This window comes from Alexandromys fortis, unplaced genomic scaffold (genome assembly GCF_014885135.2).
Source record: "Alexandromys fortis isolate MF-2015 unplaced genomic scaffold, M_Fortis_MF-2015_v1.1 scaffold_86, whole genome shotgun sequence".
NCBI lineage: Eukaryota > Metazoa > Chordata > Mammalia > Rodentia > Cricetidae > Alexandromys > Alexandromys fortis.
The window spans coordinates 847,335-868,602 of record NW_026067965.1 but is presented as its reverse complement, the minus strand read 5'-3'; the positions used below and the strand labels follow the sequence as shown (position 1 = coordinate 868,602).

General features: G+C 46.2%; 1 protein-coding gene across 4 annotated transcripts in view; it reads right to left on the bottom strand.

Annotated features, from left to right (window-relative positions):
• The window catches only part of Il16 (interleukin 16), a 99,201-nt gene that overhangs the window by 46,547 nt on the left and 31,386 nt on the right, over window positions 1–21,268 (bottom strand). For all 4 annotated transcript variants that reach the window (XM_050153933.1, XM_050153932.1, XM_050153934.1 and 1 more), the window contains one exon: window positions 14,669–15,072. In XM_050153933.1, coding sequence (XP_050009890.1) covers window positions 14,669–15,072 — 404 coding nt within the window. The remainder of the gene's footprint in view (window positions 1–14,668; window positions 15,073–21,268) is intronic.

The window sequence follows — 21,268 nt, the reverse complement described above, 5'->3', positions numbered from 1 at the left end:
ATGGAAAGTAGAAAAAGACAAGTAAATTGTAAAAAAGTAAATGGGGAACATCGAGACCTTGGGAGAAGGTAGGAGGGGGAGAGAAGAGGGGAGGGGAGAGGGAGGAAGGGGAGCAGAGAAAAATGTATAGCTTAATAAAATTAATTTTAAAAAGAACCCTAAAATTCAGTCTCCAAAGAACACCAACCCACATCCCAAATGATTCTCAACTCTGTGTCATCATGGTCTCATATTTTATTATAGGGAATAATTGTATAAAACACATACAGATGTTGGTGCAATGATGCTCATCACACCTGTAAACTGAAAACACTGGTAGGTGAGGCTTTCAAGGACAGGGGAGAATCATGCTTTCTAGGTGACCACTGACTGTGATTCTTCAACAAAAACCAAGGAACTGTCTGAAGTGAGACAGAAACCTATCAATGAGAAAACATCCTTAGAGGCCGGTGACAGCATTAAAGGCTGTGTGGTTGCTTTTTGAGAAACAAGCAGAGCCCAGAATCTGCTGTGGTTCTGAGATCATGTGCTGAGTGACCGAATTTGGATTTTGCTGTATGCATCCTTATGAAATACACAGAGCAGGAGAAAGCCCCGTTCCTTCCCAAGGTTGGAGCTTAACGGGACAATCTCTTTGCATCTTGAGGACGCGCCAAAGGATTATCTCCTTATTTTAAGTTTGAACTAGAGCGAATCCATGCCACCCCTGGGGAAACGAAAGGAAATTATGGTCCAGATATGACCCTGAAGGGAAGGGGGAATCCCCTGAGGATTGACAACCACCGGTGAGCACGTGTGGGAGCTGCAGCCCTAATTGACGCCACGTGAATGCCTTACCACTCTGCAGACAAAAACCCGGTCGATCCTGCTCCCACCTAACAATGCTCCAACTGCCCCATGGGAGCAGATTTGGATCTTCTGTGAGGGAACTACCACTGCCTGGGGCCCCCAAAACACCCACGGAGAAAATAGTGGGACAGAAGAGTCTGAGAAAACAGCTAAGTCGAAACAAAACTCACTGAGAGAAAGCCGGGAGAACCACACACCCGGAAGGAAGGAAGGAAGGAAGGAAGGAAGGAAGGAAGGAAGGAAGGAAGGAAGGAAGGAAGGAAGGAAGGAAGGAAGGAAGGAAGGAAGGAAGGCAGGCTGCACAGACTGCAAGATCAACACACGCCGTGTTTTAAAGACATGAAGGAAGTAGCCGGAAATTCAGACCAGAAACTGAAAATGTCTCAGCGAGTTGAATATTAATAAATTAATATTCAGAAATAAACAGACTGAAAAGGATATTTAAATAATAGAACTGAAGGGAAGACAGGAGAACTGGGGCATAGGTTTGAAGAACACCCAGATGGTAACACAAAGATGGGAAATACAAACGAGAGCTTAAAACAGGACAGTGACCACTTACCCACTCAGCAAATTTGCAGGACGAAGGGACCTACATCATCTGTCTGTCTGTCTGTCTGTCTGTCTTCTATATATCATCTATCTACATATCACCTATCTATCCATCCATCCAGTACTTCACATGACAACATCTGAAAGACATTAAACCATAAACTCACCAAACTCAACAAACCCTAAGTAAAATAAATAAAGATTAAAGCATAACAAAAACCATTTCTGGGGAAAACTGAAAAAAGAAAACACTCAAATGTGTAGTCCTTAAAAGCCGTGAGTGAGCAGGAGCTGGAGAGCTGGCTCCGCGGGTAATAACACTTGCTGGGCGAGCGTGAGGACCTGAGTTCACTCCTACAGCCAAGGTAAAAGGCAGGCTTGGTGGTGTGCACACCTGCAATCTCAGCATCTGGAGGAGAGGGGAATAGAAGGGTTGCTGGAGGCTTCATAGCCACCAGTCCAGCTCCACGCTCTGTGAGAGGCCCTGTCTACAAAGAATAAGGTGTGGGGGGCACTAGAGAGGTGGCTGGGCAATTAAGAGAACTGGCTGCTTTTGCAGGGAACCATGATTCTATTTCCAGTGCCCACATGGCAGCTCATAACTGTCTGTAACTCCAGTTCCAAGAAATTCAATATTCTCCTCTTCAGGCTTCTGCCAGCACCAAGCACACAAGGGATGTACAGACAGTACATGCTAGTAAAACACCCTAGCCATAAAATAAAGTGTGTGTGTGTGTGTGTGTGTGTGTGTGTGTATAAAAGAGAGAGAGACGGGAGCAGAGGCTAAGCAATAATTCTTGGCACAAAGGCCAGGTTAAAATTTTTAGTAAAAATGCCAGGTGAAAAGGCTGGACAAAATGTTTTCTACACAATAAAATTCATCAATTTCAAGATATCCCAGTATATACAGGTGATACATTCATTTCAAGAACCCCAATTGGCCACTGAAACTCTGGATGGCATATGTATGTATATATATCTAGGTGTGTGTGTGTGTGTGTGTGTGTGTGTGTGTGTGTGTAAATGATAAAGCAGAAACCTGACATCTTCCGCCAGCCTCCATACACACATACATCTGCAAACACCGCACAAACATACGCCGCAGACACACAAATAAATTAATTGTTCGGAGCAGCAGGCAGGGAGAAATGAGAAACTGTCTTCCAACAGGAAGCAATTAACTCCCTTCTCAGCAGGAACTGTGTAAGACAAACAACAGGAAACAAGCCATTAAGAACCATATGTGTGTGTGTTCTTATGTCTGTGGGGTGGGGTGAGGTTAAAAACAAAGGAACAAAAATTAAATTAAAATGTGGGCGCCTAAAATCATGTACGTACAAGCAACACTAAACAGGCTCAAGAGGCTGTTTATGTGTTAATTCATTTACATACATAAATATAATTAATAATTAGATACAAATAATTAAAGAAAAAGTGTCCAAATTTGAGAGGGGGTAGGAGATATGGAAGGATTTGTGGGGGGAGGTGGTGTTAATACAGTATGCATATCTAAAATTTAAAATAAAATAAAAAACTAAAATTTTAACAAAAAAAGAAACACATGCAAAGCAAAATAAAACTGATGCACTTTATAGAAAAAAAAGCAGATTTATTTTTATTTATGTATATGAGCGTTTTTCCTGTATGTGCACCTAGCCTGTGCCAGCTGCCCATAGAGGTCAGAAGAGATACTGGATCCCCTGGAACCGGAGTTACAGATAACTATGAGTTTCCACAGGACTGCCAGGAATTGAACTTGGGTCCAGTGGTAGTTTGAATGTACTTGGCCCTCATAATCTCATGGGGAGTGACACTATTAGGATATGTGGCTTAGTTGGTCTAAGTTTGACCTTGCTATAGGAAGCGTGTCTCTGTGGGGATGGGCTTTGAGGTTTCCTATGCTTGGAATACTTCCTAGTGAGTCAGTTGACTTCCTGTTGCCTGCAAGGTGTAGGACTCTCAGCTATTCCTCTAGCGCTGTGTCTGCCTGCATGCAGCCATTCTCCCCGCCACGATAATAATGGACTGAACCTCTGAAACTGTAAGTGAACCACCCCAATTAAATATTTCCTTTAAAGAGTTGCCATGGTCATGGTGTCTCTTCACAGCAACAGAAACATAACTTAAGACAGATTCTCTGCAAGAGCAGAAAGTGCTCTTAATCTCTGAACCATCTCTCCAGCCCCAATTAAGATGATATTTTTATTTGAAAAAAAAATAATAGTAATTGTTCTGCTAAATAATAACATGTTTAAATCTCAAAATAAATATAATTCTGAATGTGCTAGTCCACATTGTACAACCTCACAAATTGCTGACGTAACTAAAAAGAATATAGACTGCGGTGATACCGTTAGCCCTCTGCATTAGTTCCTTTCTTGTCGCTGTAACAAAACAACACGACCAAGGCAACTCACAGAAGGAAAGGCTCCCTTGTCTCATGGGTCCAGAGAGACAAGGGTCCTTCGTGGTGGGGAAACATGGCAGCAGGCGGTAGGTTGGAGCAGGATGCTGGGGGCTGGCATCCCGAGCCACAAACAGGAAGCAGAGAGAGTGAACTGGGAATGGCTCCAGACTTTGACACCTCCAAGTCCAACCCCAGTGACCAGCTTTCTCCTGCCCAAACAGCCTTGCCTACTGGGGACCAGATATTCAGATGCCAGGGTCAATGAGGACATTCTCACTTAATCCAGCCATAGTCCCTAGGAAAATAAAAGATCAAAACAGGCAAAAAGTCTTCGGGGTAACTGCAGAACACGGCGTCTTTTTAAACCTACACAAAATGCTTCCACGAATAAGCATTTGCAGGACCATCAAATCACTTCCAGATAATAAACAAAGAACTGGGACGGCACACGGGAAGCACCACAAATAAGTGGAGAGAAAGGAAACTATGGTTGTTTGGATAGCTAAGACTGGAAAGGAGGCCTAGAATGTGTCTGGGGGTGCAGCACTCGGGGAGACTTTTCTTGGTAATGCATCACTTTGGTACGTGGCTGATATATTCAAAACTACACAGAACTACACCTGCATTGTAGCAATGTCAAATTTGCCATTTAAAAAGTTGATTATTATTAAATTTGTGTATATATGCGTGAATATGCGCAAATAAACGTAGGTGCTCATGGCGGCCAGGGGCATTAGATTCCCTGGGGGCGGGAGTTGCAGGAGACTATAAGTCCCCTGAAAGAGCGGAGCACAACCTCAACCACTGAGCCATCTCTCCAGCCCCCGATTCCCATTTCCATGTCGTACTACGGGCACGTGAGATCGCTGCTGTAAAATGGTGTGGGGTGGTGGGACTTCTCTGTGTCACCTTCGCAGTTCCCTGTGACTGTATGGTCCTTTCAAAAGCAGGACAACGCCTTTTTGAAGGTACCTGGAGAATCCCTGTGGATCTGGAAATAAAGAAGCATCCTTGAAGGAAAGTGTGACCCTCAGAGGACAGCACCCGGACATGTGAAGCGTTGAGCACAAAACCAACGTAAACGTGGACTTAGCCAAGTGTCTGGAACGCAGCTAAAGACGCAGCAATGTATGCGGCGACAGTTACCATCCTGAGTGTTTGTATTTAAAAGAGAAGATGAGAACAGTGAGATGATCATTAAGGGAAGCTGAATGGGACAGATTAATGAGGAACTTCTAGAATAACGATGTGCATACAGTACAGAATGAAAAGCTGGTTCAGTGGAAAGCTTTTAAAATGTTGGGGCTGCTCCAGAAAAGGACGCTGGGGGAAAGACGGAGAACACAGATGACATAAAGGAACATCGCTATAGACGCTGCCTCGAGACTCAAAGGATGGCAAAGAGACACGAGATACATTTGAGCAATCGGGTGAAGTCGGGAAATTATGAGAAAGCCTGCTTTATCAAAAACCAACTCCAGAAAACTTAGGAAACCTTCCTGGTCTCGTAAAAACCGAAATAAGCTGAATAGTAAGCCTTCCCTCGAGGAAAACACTAATTCCAGATGACATCAACTGGAAGTGTTCCAGATTGCTACAGAAATAAGCAATTTGAGACTTTGGTAACTAAGGACCACATCTCTTATTTTATGAGGTTTGTTGTAGTTGGATATGAACTATCCCTAAAATAAAATTAAATTAAATTAAAATAAAACGATAACAACACACACGTTGCAATTTTAATCCTCAATTGATGGATCCAGCCACTGAGAAATGATTGGCTGCTGAGGCCTCTACATCATCAGGGGACAATCCGATGGCAGGTTCATAACCAGTTAATGGGAGTAGTGGGTAGCAGGTGGGTCTAAGCTGGAAGAAATGGGTCAGTCAGGTGTGTGACCCAGAAAGATGCGCCTTGTCCCCAGTACCTCCCCTTCTCTCTCTCTCTCTCTCTCTCTCTCTCTCTCTCTCTCTCTCTCTCTCTCTCTCTCTCTCTCTCTGCTTCCTGGATGCCGTGAGGGGAACATCTCTGACCCATCACATGCTCCCCCTAAGATGTTCAAGTTTACTATAGCCACAGTAACAAATGGCATTCGCTGACCCTGCACGGAAGCCCTGGGAACCATGGGCTAGAGTAAGAACCTACTCCTTAGATGGTTCCTCCTGGGTTCCCGTCACGGGGACAGAAACATCCAAAGCTAGACAGTGTTGATACAGGGAAAGGATGAAGAACAATGAAAGAAAAGGATGAAGAAAGTCTGGTGACATCATGAGGTACACGTGACCCTGGATCTAGAACAAGAAAGACCATGTGGAAAGCAGTCTCGGACACGAGCATAAGATCACAAACCAAAATAGAAGTCAACTCAATCCAGTGATCCAAAGGATTATTTAATATTGGGAAATATATAAAAAAAACCCTACAGATTAGCAGACTAAAGAAGAATATCAAATAAAAACAACCAAAATAAAAAATTTTAAATAAGACTCGGGAGCAATAACATTTACAACAATATCCAAATTTCAAAATCACCCATCATATCCACAATGGAAAAGATTTCAAAATGGGTAGGAAAAAAGATTCACGGATCTCAACATTGAGATAACAGAAATATTTGAGTTAACTGTCAAAGGTCTTTAAGTAGAAATCAAGAAGTACTGATAAAAAAAATTATGATGTGTCTAAAAAATAATAAAAAAATAAGAAATTTCAGAAAAGCATTATGAGAAATGAATAATCAAATCAAAATCTTAGAACAGCAATGTATACTTACCAACTGAACAAACCACAGAGGACTGGCTCAAAGGACAGAGGAAAGAATAAATTAGAAGCTGGAACAAGAAAATTACTAATATAATCCACAACAACATTTTTAGGGGCATAAAAAGAGATCTACTTAAAAGCACCAGATAAATTAAAACACAATTCAAATAAATTTTCATAGAACTTGTAGAATCCTAGCAAAAGATCTCATGTTGGTCTCTCCAGAGTTGTGGAATCCGGAAGGCAGAGGGAGGGCTGAGAAAGTACCAATGGAGATACTGGCTGAGAACTCCCCAGATGAAAGAAAAGGTGGACAATGGCAGATCTGAGAAGCGGAGAGGGTTACAGACAGGATAAACCCCAACAAATCAACATAAAAACATGCTACACACATATTAAGGGAGATGATCCATGCTTAAAATTACAACAAATTGCATATCCTCTCTCATCCTCAAGACCTAGCAAGTCACATACATGCACGCATGTCTAAATGGGTATATATACATGAGGAACTCCTAAAGTGTTAGAAAGGAGAGGGTACAGGGAGATGCTGGGGGAGGGGGCAGAGGACACATGTGACAAGGAAACAGAAAGGAGCCTTGGGGGAATGTCACAGGAAGGGTAGAGGGGCAAGGAGGCACGGAAAGGAGGGGACAGACGGATCTACTAAAATACTTTGTTTTAAAATGCCATAATGGTATATCAATCTTTGTTTGCTAATTTGAAATATTTTTAATTGAAGAAATTTTAGTTAAATTCATTAATAAATTTGGGAGAGTATAGACACCTAATACCTAATTCCATTTTCATAAGCACGGTATGCAAACATCTCCACTACTCAGGCAGGCCTCATTTAATGTCACTCAACGAGGCTTTGTAATTTTTTTCCAATAAGAACTTCTACATCTCTCACTAAATTATTTGCTAAACATTTTCTAGTATAATCATAAATACTACCCTTTTAGTAACGCTGTTTCCAAACGGCTGCTTTCTGGCATACAGAGTGCACTGTTCAACTCGTCTCTTAACTCACATTCTGTTTGTTACTGTAGATTTATATAAAGTTATAAAAAAAACAATGCAGACAGATGTGTGCTTTTTCACACCATGGCCTCCAGAGGTAACATCTGCCATACAACAGTCCATCTCTAACCCCACCATCAGCCCAAGAGCAACTGGAACAACCGTGAGCTGAGACCTCTTGCTCCATGGACCTAGATAAGCCTTTTTCCCTTTGAGCTGATTCTCTCGGAGACTCTTGATACAGTCCTAGAAAGCTGGCTAACACTCTGGGCCTTCCACGATGACTCAGGTTTGGGCTCATGAGTATTCCTGACAGAGGTGGCTGTACAGTCAAACTCTTGAAGGAGGTAAGGCACAGACTGCATGCAGGGGTGGGGAGAAGCCTAGATGGGCTGTAAGCTGCAGGCAAAGGACAATGACAAACAGCCGAGCTGGAAAGGTAGCTGCTTCACTGATTCGTCCCAGGTCCTTTATTCTCCTTCTACCCAGGCAGACTCTTCACTAGCCAAATGGTGACTTGCCAAAACCAACGAGATTCAAAATGCCAACTAATGAAGCCAACTTCTAAGGAAACATTTCCAAACGTCTTCTAGCATTGGAAACTAGAAATCACATGGAATTTGGGTGAGCATCAGCAAGTGGGCATGAATCATACCTGTGGGCTGTCTCTCCCCACTTCCTGCACACGGACCACCCTTGCCTCTCTCTGTGTCCTCTCATAGACTCTGGGGACCCAGCAGCTCCGTGGGAGTCCTGGAAGCCTAAACCTCCCTCACAGTGACTGCTCTCAGTGCCCGCAAGTGGCTCTTCTGTGGCAGGAAGAAGACAAGCAGCCAGGGTATAAGGTTTCCTGCTCGCCAAGAAAGCCTAGGCCTCAAGCCACAGACTAGGCTGCTAGGAACTGGTCTGCCCAGGGAGGCCTTGAGACACACACACACACACACACACGCACCACAGCACATGCCAGAGACGCCGACGGTTGAGCTGACTGTACCACCACTGAGTCACGGTAGATGAGTGGTGACTTCACCTAACCAATCTTTTAAATTTGTAAAGAAGATCAGGATTTACCAGCCTGGATCAAAGCATTTAACATCCTTCCAGGGGGCAGCTCTAGAAGCAGGACCCTCCCCCCCTCAACACGTGTCTGTCCTCTTGGCTCTTTTCCTCCCCCTGGCTGAGCACTGCTGACTCTAGATTCCAGCTAGAGGATGCTGACAGAATGTCTGATGTAGCCCCACATGTTGGCTCAAGAGAGGGGCTATGCATGGGATAAAACCGACTCTCTGAATATGGCGGACAATGAGGGCTGCCGAGAAGCCAAGGACAATGGCACTGGGTTTTGATCCTACTTCATGTTCTGGCTTTGTGGGAGCCTAGCCAGTTTGGATGTTCACCTTCCTAGACCAGGATGGAGGGGGGAGGACTTTGGACTTTCCACAGGGCAGGGAACCCTGACTGCTCTTCAGACTGGAGAGGGAGGGGGAGAGGAGTGGGGGGAGGGGGAGAAGAGTGGGAGGACGGGGAGGGAAATGGGAGGCGGGGAGGAGGCGGAAATTTTTTTTTTCAATAAAAAATTTATATTACACACACACAAAAAAAAAGAGAGGGGCTATGCCAGCAGATGCTCTGTCTTAAGGGTGGCCTCATTGTGCCGATCCATAAATAGTTCTATCCATAAATATTTTTAGGGCAATCGCTCTGTACCAGTTCTCCATCTCAACAAGGCCTGTCTCCCACAGTACCTTAAGAGAGGGCCAACTTCAAAGAGTACCAAGGGAGCAAGCAGGTTCTGAGGACAATGTGAGATCCAGCCAGAGAGAAAGTGAGGAGCACATGCAGATGAAGGCATTGATTTCAGCAGGGGCACTTGTGTGCCCATCCCCTCTCTCCCGGAGATGTGTGCCATCCAGAGTGGTCCACGGCATGAGTATACACATCTCTGGGATGGAGGGTTGCCAGGGCTTGCTGGAGGACAGCAGTGAATAGGAAACTGTGGGTGACCACTTGCTTACACCGAAGATCCTTATGATGATGGACAGTGGGGGTGGCCAGGCAGAGGGTGAAAGCCAAGAGTCAAGATGGACCTCCCAGCAGCCAGGGCAGAACTCTGAGGAGACTAAGCCCTAACTGAGACTGGCCTGCAGGTTCATTCAGGGGCCCATTTGTCCAAGGGGAATGACAGAAGAATTGATTTGAAAAATCTTTTCACCTTGATGTATCATTTTAGACATTTAGCTTATGGATATCATTTGTGCCCTGAGCTCAGGTCCTGCCCCTGTTAAAGATAAGCCTGTAACAAATGTAAAAAATCAGCTAAACTAAAAGATAAGAAAGAAAACAGAATATAGAAGTTTGGTAGTGGTGGTAACACGCCTTTAATCCCAGCACTCGGGAGGTAGAGGCAGGCAGATCTCTAGCTCCTAGATTTGTTTCTTTACTCCAGATAATAGCTTAGAACATGCAAAAATCCAGTATTTTTAGAAACTGGAAGCAAAGATTGAAGGGGGAAGGAAAAGAAAGAAATGGGGAGGAAGGGAGTGCCCTTCTCTGGTCTAGCTTCCTTTCCTTGGCCTTAATATTCTGCTCAAATGATTTTTTTTTGAAAAAAAAAAAAAACTCTTTGGGGCTAGAAATATAGCTCCAGTTGGTAGAATGCTTGCCTAATATGAACAAGGCTCTGGGTTCAATCCTCACCACTGCTTAAACTGGGTGTGGTGGGGTATGCCCCAGAGGTAAGGGCGGGAAGCTCAAAAATTCATGGTCTTCTTTGTTCACATAACTGGAAGGAAGGAAGGAAGGAAGGAAGGAAGGAAGGAAGGAAGGAAGGAAGGAAGGAAGGAAGGAAGGAAGGAAGGAAGGAAGGAAGGAAGGAAGGAAGGAGTGATAGAGGGAAAGGGAGAAGAGAAAAAGAAAAAGAAATTGAATGAAAAAAACAGTTTTATATGGGGAAAAGACAGTCTGAAGTGTCAGGGAAACCCAGTTACTTCCTCCTGTAAGTGTTCTAGCTCTGATGGACCGAGGGGCTTTGGAAAGCTGGCCCTGAAGCAAGTGGCTCCTGGGACCTCAGTGCTCTCCGCAGGCTCACACTCTCATGGAGCTCCAGCCCCCCCCCCCCCCCCCGCTTTGCACACCCATAGGCAGGAATCAGCCCGATCCTGGGTGTGCCACACACAACCTTCCCGTGATGGCTTTCTTTTATAAAAAAAAAAAAAAAAAAAAAAAGAAAATTTTTCTTCAGGTTAGCTATTTATGTAACTTCCTCTCTTCAAGTTTCACATTAGGCGTGTCTAGAGCGGGGGCTGACATCACGGGGTCTCTTCCAGATGTTGTTTGGAAATCGGTGTAACCATGGCACTGCTGGAAGCCCAGAAGCCCGTCTGAGCCAGCTGAGTCATGCCTGAGCACAGGAAGCTTCTGCTGAGGAGAAGCAGGGAGCCCAGCAGGGACCAGAACATCCCTGCTGGAAGGAAGTGGGTGGCCTGAGATGTTCTGAGGGTTCTCTATGGTACTGGGACCAGCTATGGCCTTTGACCTCCCTGAGCTGGCGTCTTTGATAAAAGGAGGGGCTCAAACAACCAAAACCTTCCTTTGCTCGCAACACATTCATGGTTCTTTAAGACTCACCTGTGCTCACTTAAAAGGAATCACATCCCCAATCTCCAGCCACAGAGTACCTCTCTCTCTTCTCTTGACTCAGGCCTGACTGAGCCATCAGGTCAGCCTAGCCTGTACCCTCTCATACTCCCAGCCTCTACTTAGCCCAGGATTCCTGTCACATCCACACTCCTCGTGGTCCAAACTTCCACCCTACTCACCTGGCCTCCCATCGTTATCTCCACTAGAATATCCCCTCTCCGAATTTACGTCTGCCCTGACCACAGTGGGAACTGCAATGGTCTGGTTGGCTCCACTAGCCTATAGCACCGTTAAAGCCACAACTCTTGTTAATGTTACTGAATTTATTAATTACTCAGTTACCCAGAAACCAAGTTTTCACCCCTGAAAAGAGGAATGATGGTATCTATCGAGCAGTTGCTACAGCCACAGAATCAGCACGGATGAACATTCTCTCTAGTCTTGACTTCTCAAATCCCATCTAAGGCGTGTTCCATCCAGTAGCATTCTCAGTTTCTAAGAGGAGGAAATTGAGGTGCAAGGAAGAAACATGAATTGCCCAGGGTCAGACATATAGTATGTGGGCAAGATCGATTCCAACCCAGACAATCAGAGCAGTGAGCCCACACCCCGACCTCATGCTGTTAGGGATGAGGCTATGGCTGCCTCCCTCCTAGGGTCTTGGGAGATGAAGGACGAGGAGATAAGAGTGGTGAACACAGCACAAAGATGAGCAAGGATAAGTGAGAAAGTTTTTTGTTGCTAGGATTTTTGGTTTCTTCCCGTTTCCCTCCCTTTTGCAGATACCTCGGCCTGGACAGGTACATCAGTGGGGCCTTGGACATGCCCATGTGTGCCTAGTGGACAAGACCCGAGCTCTCAAGCACCCTCTCCTCTATCTCTTCGCTTAAGCAATTTTTCTCTACATGGAATCCTTTCTAGCATCTTCTGCCTAAAAAGAACAAAACATGGTCCCTCATTCAGGGGACCAATCTGCTTTTCCTGATCTTACTCCAGCCCCTCCTCTTCCTCTCTCTCCTGCTGTCTCGCTCTCATACACACCCCTTCGCTGAGCTGCTGCTCTGGCCAGATGTGCAGCTGGAAGGGGACCCCTCTCATGGTGTCACACTTTGCGTCCCCCATCAACAAGCCCTTCAGCTTTACCTGGCCCACAGGAGTCCGTCCCTGCCCTGACTCTTCTCTGGGACCTTTCACTGCTACCTCAGTGTAACCCACATCATTGCTGGCATCCTGAGAAGGTCCCCCATCACCGGTTTGCCAGGCCCCTCAGTGCTCCTGTTAAAACAACCTCATCATGTCCCTTCCCTGCATCCCATCCTTATAATAAAGCTCCAAAGCTTTGCCACAGCCCTACTTAGGACCTTGGCCACTACCTTGGCTTCCTGTCCTGTTGTTCTCCCCTTTACTCTCTGCCTGTCCTGTTCTAGACTTCTTGATGCTCACAACATTCTTTCCTTCTTACTTACTTTTCTCTTCCCCCTTAGGCAAATTGTTGCGTATTCCAGGCTGAATCGAACGTACTATGTAGCCCAGGCTTGTCCTGACCCTGCAGCCATCCTCTTGAATCAGCCCCCTGAATACTCCTAGGATATTATTTTCTTTCCCTTGCTGCATGTGCTGCCCCTGGGAGGCTCTAGATGCAATGGTCACATGACTCGCTCCTCGATGCTGTTGAGATTCTTGATCGAGAGTCTGGTTGGTAGAGAAAGCTTTGGGATCGGGGCTCACAAACAGCACCTCATCACCACACCGCACACCCCTTACCCGGCTCAAGGTTTCTTCGTGGCCCCTCTACCAAATGCTGCATTATGCATTAAGTTTTGACATCTGCATCCCTTGGCCAGATGCAAGCCACACAACAACAATTCATCTCTCAGTGCCTGCTCCAGGTAGATACTCAGTCAATACTGCCCGGAGGAAGGAGAGCCAGCACCCCTCGAGACATGCTCCTCACTTCTCAGCTTCGTCTGCTGTCCCACACGCCTCTTAGGGTATTGCTTACCCTCTAAGCAGGCTCTCTATGGGCAGGATTTGGATCCCCACAGTGCCCAGCACATAGTAGGTACTGAGAAAATGCCTTGTGATTCAACAGGAAAGTCCACCCTGGGAGCTGGAGAGATCTCCAGATGATTTTGGAATCTCGCCTACCTGAGCTCTCTCACACTGTGATTAATAAACTTGACTCTTAGACTGGAGATGTAACTTGGCCAGTAAAGTGCTTACATGAGAACCTCTGGATTTGACCCCCAGCACTGCTGTGTGGTAGCACCCATCACAGGAGAGGCAGTGACAGGAGAACAAGAGCTTCATGTTCTTCCTCAGTGATACAGGAAATCTAAGGCCAGCCTGGGATGTATGAAACCCTGTCTCTAAACAAACCCTCAGGTGAGTAAATTTCTCCCCATTCCTGGCATGCCGAGAGCCTGGTCAGCTTTTACCTAAAGCCCATCAAGATGCTGGCTTTATCTTCTACTCCATAAGATGAGCTCAAGGCTCATCAGTGGGAGTTGCCCCAAACATGATGGTTCAGCCTGCTCTAGGCAAGACCTTAAGGATGCTGCTTGTGTCTAGACGTTGCTAAGACAACCGCCTCCATCTGCTCCATAGTGTGGTCTGATGCTACATATTAGAAAAGTACTCAAGAATGAGCTCCCTCCTGGTGGTCAGTATGTACAAAAGTACCAGACTTCACCAAGGCACCAGAATGCCTACTTTATCTGCTGCTGGATCACAAGACTGCCTCAGGGTCCTGGCAACAGACTATGAGAGAAACCCCTTGGGTTCTGCCCATCTTGCATGGGCAGTGCTGACTCCAGGTCCAGAATTCTTTGGACCCTTGAGAAGTCCCTCCTCCCATAGATGGCACAAAAGCAAATTCATGGCACTTCTTAGCGAACAATCACAGCACATCATTAGCCTGGGTGCCCCATACCCCACAATTTCTATCACACGAGGACAGCCATCTAACCGGGATAACATTCTCAAGCCCCAAACACTTAACATTGGAATTGACTGAAGGGACCTGGAAAGTACTCACAGCTGTGTTGGGGAAGCTACCTTTCCATCCCATGCTTCTTAGCTGCTTTCCCGAGGCCTCTCCTGTGTCCTGGTAACCTGGTACCCTTCATCCTCAGAGATGATGAAGGGTAGCTATATTTTGACCTGCTTACACTTTGTCCAGGGCTCAGTCTATCTCCAACTGACACCACCTCTCACCAACTATCTCAGAGAAGAGTATTGGCTGTACCTGATTCACCAGCAAGTCTACTGCTTTGAGCTTTAAAAGGCCCTGTCTCAACATTTCCCTTGTTGCTGTCCAAAATGAGAACTCCTTGATTTTCTAACTTTTGCGTAAATGGATTCAAAGATTATGATCACTTATGGCATCAGACAACAACTATGGGCCCTGCCGGAGATACAGATTGTGGCCATACCTTCATGAAGAACATCTTCCTGCAGTGTTTGCCGCGATCACTCCCAGCTGTTTGGAGTTGTGGAGCCTCTGATGCCAGCGCCAGATCTGGAATGTTGCTGAGCCCGGCCTCCGATGTGTCTGCCAGCTGCATGGAGGAGTGAAGGAACTCCTTGCCCTGGCACAGTGAAGTCTCAAAAGGGTCAGGGTACTTCTCATCAGGGCTAGAGCTGTCATCACTGGTCTTGGCATTGCAGAGGATCAGAGAACGGGAAATGGAGCGAAATTTTGTGGATTTCCGGCTCTTTCCGGAGTGGCCGTGGGGCTCCATCCTTAGAGAGGAAGCGAGGCCACGCTTCTTCCTCTCCTGTTCTCCAGGCCGGTGAGTGGCAGCAGAACTGGACTTAGCCGCCCCTGCATGAGTCCCTGGAGGAAAGAAGAAATGGGAAGAAGTCCTGTGACATGCTGCTGGCTCAAGTCCTGGAACTGAGCCGCGCGGGTGCCCACGAAGCAGAGCCGAGGAGTCCCTGGACCCAGCCGGTCTGCAGCGTTATCTAATGGAGCCATGTCCCAGGCTCAAAGAGACCAAACCTAAACTCTTTATCCAAACCTTCATCCTACAGACAGGGAAACTGAGGAACAGAGGAAGATAAATTTAAATCCAAGATGCTAGCAAAAGACCTAAGAATCAGGTTTGGGAAAAGGCTTGGGAATTAAATTGCTCCCCAGGACCATGACTTTGCAAGGCTTTCAAACGTAGAAGCTAATCTTCAAATGAAACTCTAGTCTGTAGAGCAGAGCAAGGAGAAGGTCAAGGAGGATGGAACCCACTGCCCTGGGCCCCTTGTACTCCTTAGTATCTCTTACAGTGTCTCCAAAGGAACCCGAGAGCCCAGGACTCAGCCTGTGATCACTGGTGTATTCCAATACCAGGTGTAGTTGAACGTTTTTCTTGTCCCTCTGAATCCTCCCCTCGCCAGTTTCTTTCCCTTCCGTGGTCCCCAAAACCACTTATGAAATAACACTCCGAGGCTTAATATCAATGACAATTGTTTGGTCAATAGCTCAGGCATAATACTGACTAGCTCTCACAATTAAATCAACCCATTTCTATTAATCTACGTATTGTCACCAGGCTGTGGCTTCTGGGTGATGCTCCGGCATGTTACACTTTTGGCGGCTACATGGTGTCTCCTCTACTTCATCTTCCTTCTCTCTGCATCTTTGCTTGGATTTCCCACCTAGCTACATTTTTTTCCTGACCATTGGCTGAAACAGCTTTATTTGTCAACCAATAAAAGCAACACATATACAGAAGGACCTCCCACATCATCCCTCCCTTTTCTATCTAATTAAAAAGGAAGGTTTTAACTTTAACATGGTAAAATTACATAGAACAAAACAGTTTTCAAGCAAGATTTATAGTTAGAACATTTAGTCATTTGTATTAGGCAAAAGTAAAGAAAATACACTATCACCTACCCTGTCTTTGAGTGTCTAAGGTTTTATATCAAAATTATCTTTTATTGCAGCTAAGGAAAACTGTAACATAACTGCCTTCAACTCCATCAAAGACCCCAGAAGGATATAATATTACCTAAGTAAACAGTAAATGCATTGCAAGCAACTTCCAAAACTCTAGAATTGACAGAGACATCTCACAGCCTGTACAGTCACCCACGTTCTTTTGCAACATTGGGGCATCCATCTTCAGCCTACAGGCTTAGAGTATCTGGCAGACTTTTCAGTGAAGCAGGGAATTTGAAGATCTGTTCTGCCTTGTACTGGCAAAGTTCATCAGTTGCTTTCTTCTGTGTCCTGCAGAATGTCTGGCAGTTTCTTCTGCGGAGCAGGAACCCTGAAGGAGCATCCCATCTTTTGGCAAGTTTAGTAGTTACTTCTCTGTGGGTTCTGCATGTCCACTTCATACAGCATACCTAATCAAACAGTCCAGGCAAGAGCATTTTCTTGCGCAAATGGCTAACCGTGTCACACTGAAGGCAAATTCCATAATGAGTTTATTTGATGCCCATAACCTCTCTGAAGTAATTGGTGCTGCCAGAAGCAGACATGTCTCACTGTCAAGAAAAGTCTAAGTTCTTAAAACATTTTAAATGTCATATTCCGTAGGCCTTTGAAGTGTTGAAGATATCTACTTAACTGAAATATATCTCTGTGTATCTAGAAAACCAAACATGACTAACTAAAAGTTTGATTATTATAGATGACTTTCTATTAATCTGTATTTCCTAATTATACATTACATTTTTAAATAAGCTGCATAAACACAATACCTTAAATTTTTATCAATAAACTGAAATCCATACCAATATAAAGTATTCATTTCTATAACAACCAGGGGAAGATCTGAAGACTGGGGTCTTCTAAAGGCCAGTTCCCTGCGGCTGGGGTGAATGCAGAAGGTTCAGTGCACAGCTGGTTCCTGAAAGCACATGTGCCCTCCCTCAGGCCCAAGGTTACACCCTGACCAATGTGACACATAGGGCTCTGAGTTCCTACTCCGTCAGCCGTCCCCGCTGGTTCATTCTCCCAGCCTCCTGACCCGAGACTGGCTCCCCTACCAGGCCCACAGGCCGGCACAGGATTGCCACGAGCCACCTCCCTTGAATTCGGTGTCCACGAGATAGGTGGCAGAGTGGCCTAATGCTGTAGCCAGACAAGTTCTGACTCGGGTCCAAGCCACAAAATAAAGCCTGTTGCCAGAACAACAAACTGTGGGATGCTCTTGGCAACCCATCCCGGTGTTTGTGCACAGGCAGGATGGGATCAGGAGATGCGCAGAGCTTCCAGCGTTTCACCACAGAGAAGTCTTTATGTGTGCCCCAAAGGAGAATGCCTTCTTAGGATGCTGTCTGAAATCCTTGGCTTGTGCGTGTGCGTGCACACGCGCGCACGCGCGCGCACACACACACACACACACACACACACACACACACACACCAGAGATCAATATCTTCTCATGTCTTCTTCTATCGTTCTCCACCTGTTGTTCATGATGGGCTCTCCCACTGAACCCAGAGCTCACCTACTTGGCTAGGCTCCCTAGCCAGTGAACCCCAGTGTCCTGTTACACCTGTCTTCACAGCACTCGATTACAGGTGAACACTACTGCACCCATATTTTAACCTGGGTGACAGAGATCTAAATTCAGGGCCTTTCCTGACTGACTCAGCCTCAGCCCACATTGCTTTCTGTATTAATAATTAGATGGATAACTATTTGCAGTGCTATTATATTTGTATTTGAATGGATGGAGCTTGTCTGAAGATCAGAGTGCAAAGCTAAGCCGCTAGAGGCCAGGGAGTGGTGGTACACACCTTTAATCCCAAGACTCGGAGTTGGGGGCAGACAGATCTCTGTGAGTTCAAGGCCACCCTGGGCTACACAAAATTGACCCAGAAACAGATCCAGGTGGTGGTGCTCATGCCTTTAACCCCAGCACTAGGGAGGGGGAGACAGGAACAATATGGCTGGGCAGAGAGAGGAATACAAAGGGGAAGAGACAGGAACTCACTGGAGTGTGGAGTCAGGTTTGGTGGGGACACAGCTGCAGCGTAGTTTAGGCAGTCTGAGGATCGTCTCTTCAGTCTGGGCATTGGTAGAGGTAAAAGGTTTCTCTGGTGACTTACCGTCCTGCTTCTCTGATTCAGCTTTAAGCCCTATGTCTAACTCTGGGTTTTGATTCATTAAAACCAACTAGAATTTGTGCTGCAACTACTTGGCAGCTGTCTGTGCATCAGGCACTGCGCTGAATGTTTTAGTGGAAATTGGCTCAGAAGAGGCAGAGCCCAGTGCATCTCTGTGAGTTCAAAGCCAGCCTGGTCTACAAGAGCTAGTTCCAGGGCAGGCTCCAAAGTTAGAGAAACCCTGTCTTGACAGAAACCAAAAAAAGAAAAAGAAAAAAGAAAGAAAAGAAAAGAAATTAACTCAGAAGATGACAAGAGTGAGTAAGGGCACTTGCCACCAAGCATGAATACCTGAGTTTGATACTCAGGGCCCACATGATAGAAGGAGAGAAACAACCTCTGCAAGTTGTTCTCTGACCTCCAAACATGTGCCATGGCAATAGAGTATACACACACACACACACACACACACACACACACACACAAACACACACACATTAAATGTTAAAAAAAAAAAACAGCAAGCAAAAAAGCACCATTGGCTCTTGGGCCAACAAGAGGAGGTGTCTCGGCAAATGAAGATGCTTGACACCAGGCCTGAGGACCTAGCTCTGACTGCTGGAACCCACACAGAAGAAGACTGACTCTTCCAAGCTGTCCCCTGACCTTTAAACGCCACACATGTAGTGTGGTGTATCTCTTTGTAATCATGCATATGCACATACTAAATAAAAAGAGAAATATTACAGAAAAGAACGTAACTCGGCATTAGCCATTTCATAAGGCAACCCTTGCCAATATCCCAAAGCCTTGTGTTCTCCATCCTTCTAGCTCATGCGGATTCCAGCCAGAGTGGAGCAAGCATGCAGTGACAACGGAGCTGGGTTGCAGGACTTTGAGCCCTGCTGGCCACACTCATGGGCAGACTGGTTCAAGGAAACCTTTATGGCCACTAACTGGCTTCCAGTGCTGGCCAGTGAACATGCTGTTTCCATATAACATACATCACTCACTCAGGGACCACTACTTCAGAATGTCACCTCAGTGTGCCAGGCAGTGTTTAACCGCTTTACCATGTGGTCCTCAGAAAAGGGCTTGTGGGCTCTGATACTGCCCTCGTGTTACAGAAAGATGGTCAAAGCATGGGGCAGTGAACTATGCAGCATGGCTATGCAGTATGGCTGGAGCCTGCACCTCCGAGCTGTCTCCTCAGGGCCCCCATTGCTGCCTTCTTGCCTTCACCCAGTGTCTCAGCTGCATGGGGTCTCAACGACCAGCGTGTGAAACACACACAACCCTCTTCTTTCCTTAAATCATGTGGTAGACCAGGCACAGTGGTGCCTGTAATCCCAGCATCCCGAAGGTAGAAGCAGGAGGATCAGGAGTTCAAGGCCATCCTGGCATAGACAAGACCCTATCTTGAAGGACAAAATAAATCTGGCTCCTGTCACCCCATCCTGGCACCCTTGAATAAACACTCTGTGCTCTGTTCTCTCTCTCTCTCTCTCTCTCTCTCTCTCTCTCTCTCTCTCTCTCTCAACTCACCACTGCTTCCAGATCCGGCACTGGGGTTTGCTTCCTTCCCCTAAAGCCATGGAAACTTCTGTATCAGTTCCATGCTGATGTGTCCAGAGAGAGCCTCAGTCACAAAGTCCAGAGGCTACAAACCGATCCGCTGAAACTTGCTTTGTCTGGAGAGGATTGCTCAGTGTCTGTTGGCGGTCTTTGAGTTCTCCTGCTGGTTGTTTCTTTTCCAGATATCCCCTTTCAAATCCAAACCATCACAGTGCCCTTGGGCTGCCGTCTCCAGCGTGTCTCAACTCTCTGTCCTTTCAAGTTCCCAGAACTGGTAGCTCGATGCCAGAATCACTGTGGATAGCAACTTAGGTCGAACCTCCTTCCTTTCAGACCAACCTCAGTAGGGGGCAAACGTGGTATATGTGTGTGTGTGTGTGTGGCATATGTGGTATGTGAGGTGTTTTATGAATATGGTGTGTGTGTGTGTGTGTGCGTGTGTGTGTGTGTGTGTGTCACTAGCACACTCACCATTTGAAAGTTTGAAAGCTAATCAGTTTCGTGTTTAAAATCCTCCTAGGACTTTCTGACACCAGGCAGAGAAGATCTAAGAATAAGTTGCTGAGCATCACTGTTTGGAGAGTGACGTTGACGTGGAAGGTTCAGAGGTCGTGCAGATGGAGAGGAAGTGGAGAAAAGAACAAGGAACAGAAGGACAGAGGGACTGTGAGCAGAACCAAGCCTAGATGCTATCACACAGCGGCTGGACCCAGCCATGCCCGGAGCTATGGTATTTATTCTGCTCTACAAATCAACATGTTTGGGTTTGGACTTAAAAATGTATCTTCATGGACTAACAGTCTTTCAGACTGCTGCTAGAGATCTAAGCTCTGGAAAATAAGACCAGTCAAAGCTTGTCTCCACCCCTGTCCATTCCCGCTCATAGCAACTGGCTCTGGCAGTCTTGATCCAACAACCTCCGTAGACCCTGGAATTATGTACCCCGTTCCCTTTCTCCCCCATGTCCTTTCCTAATCTACAAGATCCCCAGCCATGACCATTCACTTGCCAGGCATCTTCCAGAGCAAAGATGCTAAGTGGTCCTTTGAGGATGAGAAGCTGTGGGCTTCTTTGGCTGGGGGCACTGTCTGCATGAAGAACTTAGGTCAGATGAGGGTCAGAGTCCTTGAAAACTGCTCGCCCCATGAGGATATTTTCAGAGCGTGTCCACTGAGTACTGGCAGCCGTAAAAAGCAAGCTTTTCTACAGGGCATGGCCATTTCTAAGGCCGCTGCTCTCTCCTGAGAGCGGACAGGGACCACGGGATGGGAGGGAGGGAGAAAGCGGAAGGGCAAGGCATTCATCCTCCATCTATGAGCAAAGGCTTCTCCACATGAGCCCTGTCAGCCCAGAAGACATGAAAGGGAAAGGATTGCAGGGGTTGAAATGGAGAGCCACGC